Source organism: Notothenia coriiceps, unplaced genomic scaffold, assembly GCF_000735185.1.
Source record: "Notothenia coriiceps isolate Sejong01 unplaced genomic scaffold, NC01 NC01_scaffold00009379, whole genome shotgun sequence".
NCBI lineage: Eukaryota > Metazoa > Chordata > Actinopteri > Perciformes > Nototheniidae > Notothenia > Notothenia coriiceps.
Window position 1 is genome coordinate 190811 of NW_011342080.1, and position 3871 is coordinate 194681.

Genomic DNA, 3871 nt, shown 5'->3' on the forward strand with positions numbered 1-3871 from the left:
TGGGTTGTTAAACGAAGATTTAAAACAGGCAAGACGTTGGAGCAAGTCATAACCGGACGGCGCGCAATTAGTTTCATACTTTGGAGCTGCGCAGCAAAGGCTCTGTCTCCTCGCTGCTTTAACTTTGATTTAGGGACGACCAGAAGGAGTCTGTCAGCCGACCTCAGTGACCGTGTGGGTGTGTATGGTTTTAAAAGATCTGCCAGGTACAGTGGGGATAAACCGTTTAGGGCTTTGTATGCGAACAGTAACATTTAAAATTGTATTCTAAAATGGACTGGTAGCCAATGTAACGAGGCGAGTACAGGCGTAATATGTTCACGCCTGCCTGTCCTTGTAAGGAGGCGCGCAGCAGCATTCTGGACCAGCTGTAGGCGAGACAGGGAAGCCTTGGTTACTCCAATATACAGAGCATTGCAGTAATCCAGTTTAGTGGATATAAAACAATGTATTACTTTCTCAAAGTCATTAAAAGAAAAGAAAGGCTTGAGCTAAAATTCTTAGCTGTAAAAAGCTGGATTGATCTGTTTGTCTAGTTTAAAATCACGATCAATCCGTACACCCAGATTTGTTACAATGGGTTTCACATATGGGACAAGAGACTCCAGCACAGGCGGGGCATTGGGACCCCCACTGGGTCCAAACATTATTACCTCGGTCTTTTTTTCATTGAATTTTTAAAAAGTTCAAGGCCATCCAGGCTCTGATGTCCTGCAGACAGTCAGACAGGCTTTGCAGAGGGTTTGGGTCATTTATTTTAGGGGCATGTAGATTTGCGAGTCATCTGCATAAAAAATGAAATGAAACGCCATATTTTGTAATGATGGCGCCCAGGGGGAGCAGGTACAGGGAAAATAAAATCGGCCCAAGAATGGAGCCTTGGGGTACCCCGTACGGGAGAGGAGCAGAGGAGGAAGTCAAATCATTCAAACTTCTTTCAGACAGATACGACTTAAACCTGTCTAGAGCAGTACCACTGATTCCCACAGAATGCTGCAGGCGAGAAATGAGAATGCTGGGATCTACAGTATCGAAGGCAGCTGTCAGGTCTAAAGTATAAGAACTGTTCCCAGAGTCAGAAGCTAAACACAGGTCATTAAACACTTTTAAAAGTGTTTTTTTTTTCAGTGCTGTGGAGGGGTTTAAACTCAGACTGGAATGCCTCAAAAATGCCATGCACATTTAAGAAAGACTGCAACTGCTTCAGTACCACTTTCTCTAAGATTTTGGACATAAAAGGAAGTTTAGAGATAGGTCGAAAATTGTCAAAAACAGAGGTGGTTTTATTTTTTTATCAAAGGCTGGACCACAGCATGTTTTAGGCACTTTGGTACTATTCCTGTAGTCAGGCTGCTGTTAATTATGTTAAGAACGTTAAGTCCAACAATGTCCCAGATTTCTTAAAAAAAATCGCGCAGGGACAACATCGCTTGGAGAACCCGAGGGTTTCAATTGAGCAACAATTTCCATCAGAGCAGGAAGTGACACAAGCTCAAACTGGTCAGCTGAGCAAGTGTCCATGACAGATGGATCATGAGAAGGAAGTGTTTGCTCTGATGGCCTTGTCAACAAATATCTGTAGAAACGCCTCACAGGTTTCAGTGGAGGTTACTAAGTTGATGGATTGGGGGACATTTAGTTTATAGTGCTAAAAAGAAGTGGCGTTGCACATGAATGTCAAATCTTACTTTGAATGAAAATCCTATTTGTCAAGTCAAAAAACATGTTTCAGTAACCCTAACCATACTCTGACTGATTACAATCTATTTCATTTCTACTTCATCACAAAGGGCTTGTCGTACTGGTCTGCATTTTGATTTGTCTCTCCTCTTCCCCAGATGTCACCGATGAGATGTTGGCCTTCTTCTTGACGCTGTTTCAAGCGTTGCGAGTCCAGATGGGAGTAGCGTTCACCGGACAGATCATTCAAACTTTCCTCGGCATGTTCACCAGGTAAGAAAAACGATTCCTTATAGAAGGCACAGTATCACACACTGTTTAAATGGATGGATGTTTACATTTACAAGTATAAGAAACGGAATACCCTGATACATCTCTTAACGCTAACTCGTGATGTCACTTGTCTGTGCTGCAGGGAGCAGCTGGCAGCCAGTATTCTGCAGGAGGGCAGTGCGGGCTGCAGGGTGGTGCAGAAGTTCCTGAAGATCCTGCAGGTGGTGGTGCAAGAGCCGGGTCAAGCTTTCAAGCCTTTCCTACCCAGCATCCTCTCTCTGTGCATGGAGCAGGTGTACCCGGTCGTCGCAGAGGTCAGTTGGCGCTCTCCTATCTTGAGTTTTATTTGGTGTTTGTTTCTGTTTGCTTTTGGATTGATAAGCATTCTAAAGAGCACATTTTAATCTAATCAAACAAGTACACACCCAAGGTAAAACAATAGATAAGTAGCAGCATTATATACAGGACTGTCTCAGAAAATTAGAATATTGTGATAAAGTTCTTTATTTTCTGTAATGCAATTTAAAAAAACACAAATGTCATACATTCTGGATTCATTACAAATCAACTTAATCAGCAATATTAAAATAATAAAAGGCTTGCAATATTTCAGTTGATTTGTAATGAATCCAGAATGTATGACATTTGTGTTTTTTTAAATTGCATTACAGAAAATAAAGAACTTTATCACAATATTCTAATTTTCTGAGANCCCCATTCCAAAATAATTGAATAGCCCTGGACTACAGACTAGATTTCATTGCGAAACAATAAATATAAAAAACATATATAGCATTTCCATCGAAGCAGCTCGCAAAACATCCAGTAGCTGTGATTGTCAGTAGATTTACAAGTCTTGACTAAACTGACTGACACTTTCACTAGGACAAACTGCAGAATGCTAAAGGAAAATAAACATCGCTCAATGACACGCTCCACCCCTTAAAACAAAGATACTGACATCAAAGTTCTACTTACTCTGTGATACAACTTGTGCTTGCTGTTGAGCGACTCTAAATATAAGAGATTCTGCTTGAAGATGTGGATGTCCGGCTGCAGGAAAGACTGTCCAAAAGCCTGGAGAAGACATCAGAGTAACAATAAGAGGAGATAGATTTGACATACATTTGAACTGTAGATGAATTAACTACTTTAATAATATGATAAGAGCAATTGCTATCCTGAAAAGTACCTAACCCAAATAGAAACTCAAAGATAAAAGCATAGATTGTCTTTATTTGAAAACACTTGTATCCACTGACCTGCATGGCAGCTGTGAACTGGGCCTCGTTCTCCATGGTGTCCTCAGTGGCTCCTCTTTGGACACTGGTTAAGACTGACGTTTTAAAGAAGTACCTCCAGTTTTGGTGAAGTATTTGGTATAGTAACTCAAACATCTCTGCCTTGACATCTGGGGAAGAGCGCTATCAAAGACAAGGGGAATGAAAGACCATCTGTTATGCAGGAAATGTGATGAATGCCCAAAACAAGAGGATTATCACCTCTCATGCTATCATTGAAGTACCTGACATGACTTCCTTCCGAATACGCAGATACCGCAGGTCTTTCCTTCCTGCAGCGGTCAGACTATACAACCAGCACAACTAGTTGACGACCCCCCCCCCATACACACCGACACAGACCACAGACTATATCACCCCTTGCTGCTAAATACCAACAAACTATGTGCAATATATAAATGCCATTAATAACTGTGTAGTATATACCTGGCTGCAAAATCCTTAGAACTGTTACAAGGTGTGTATTTTGTAAACTGTGTAACTTGCTGCTGTTAAATACCAACCACCTATGTGCAATATGTGCTAGATGTGCAATATATATAGATGCCATTAATAACTGTGTAATATATACCTGGCTGCTCAATCCTAAGAACTGTTACAAGATGTGTATTTTTTTT

The 3871-nt window shown here is 41.1% G+C and overlaps 1 protein-coding gene across 1 annotated transcript in view; it reads left to right on the plus strand.

Moving 5' to 3' along the window:
• Positions 1–3871, plus strand: part of xpo6 (exportin 6) — a 22088-nt gene that overhangs the window by 14974 nt on the left and 3243 nt on the right. The window contains exons 16-18 of the mRNA XM_010770937.1: positions 1839–1953; positions 2096–2346; positions 3013–3047. Coding sequence (XP_010769239.1) covers positions 1839–1953; positions 2096–2346; positions 3013–3047 — 401 coding nt within the window. The remainder of the gene's footprint in view (positions 1–1838; positions 1954–2095; positions 2347–3012; positions 3048–3871) is intronic.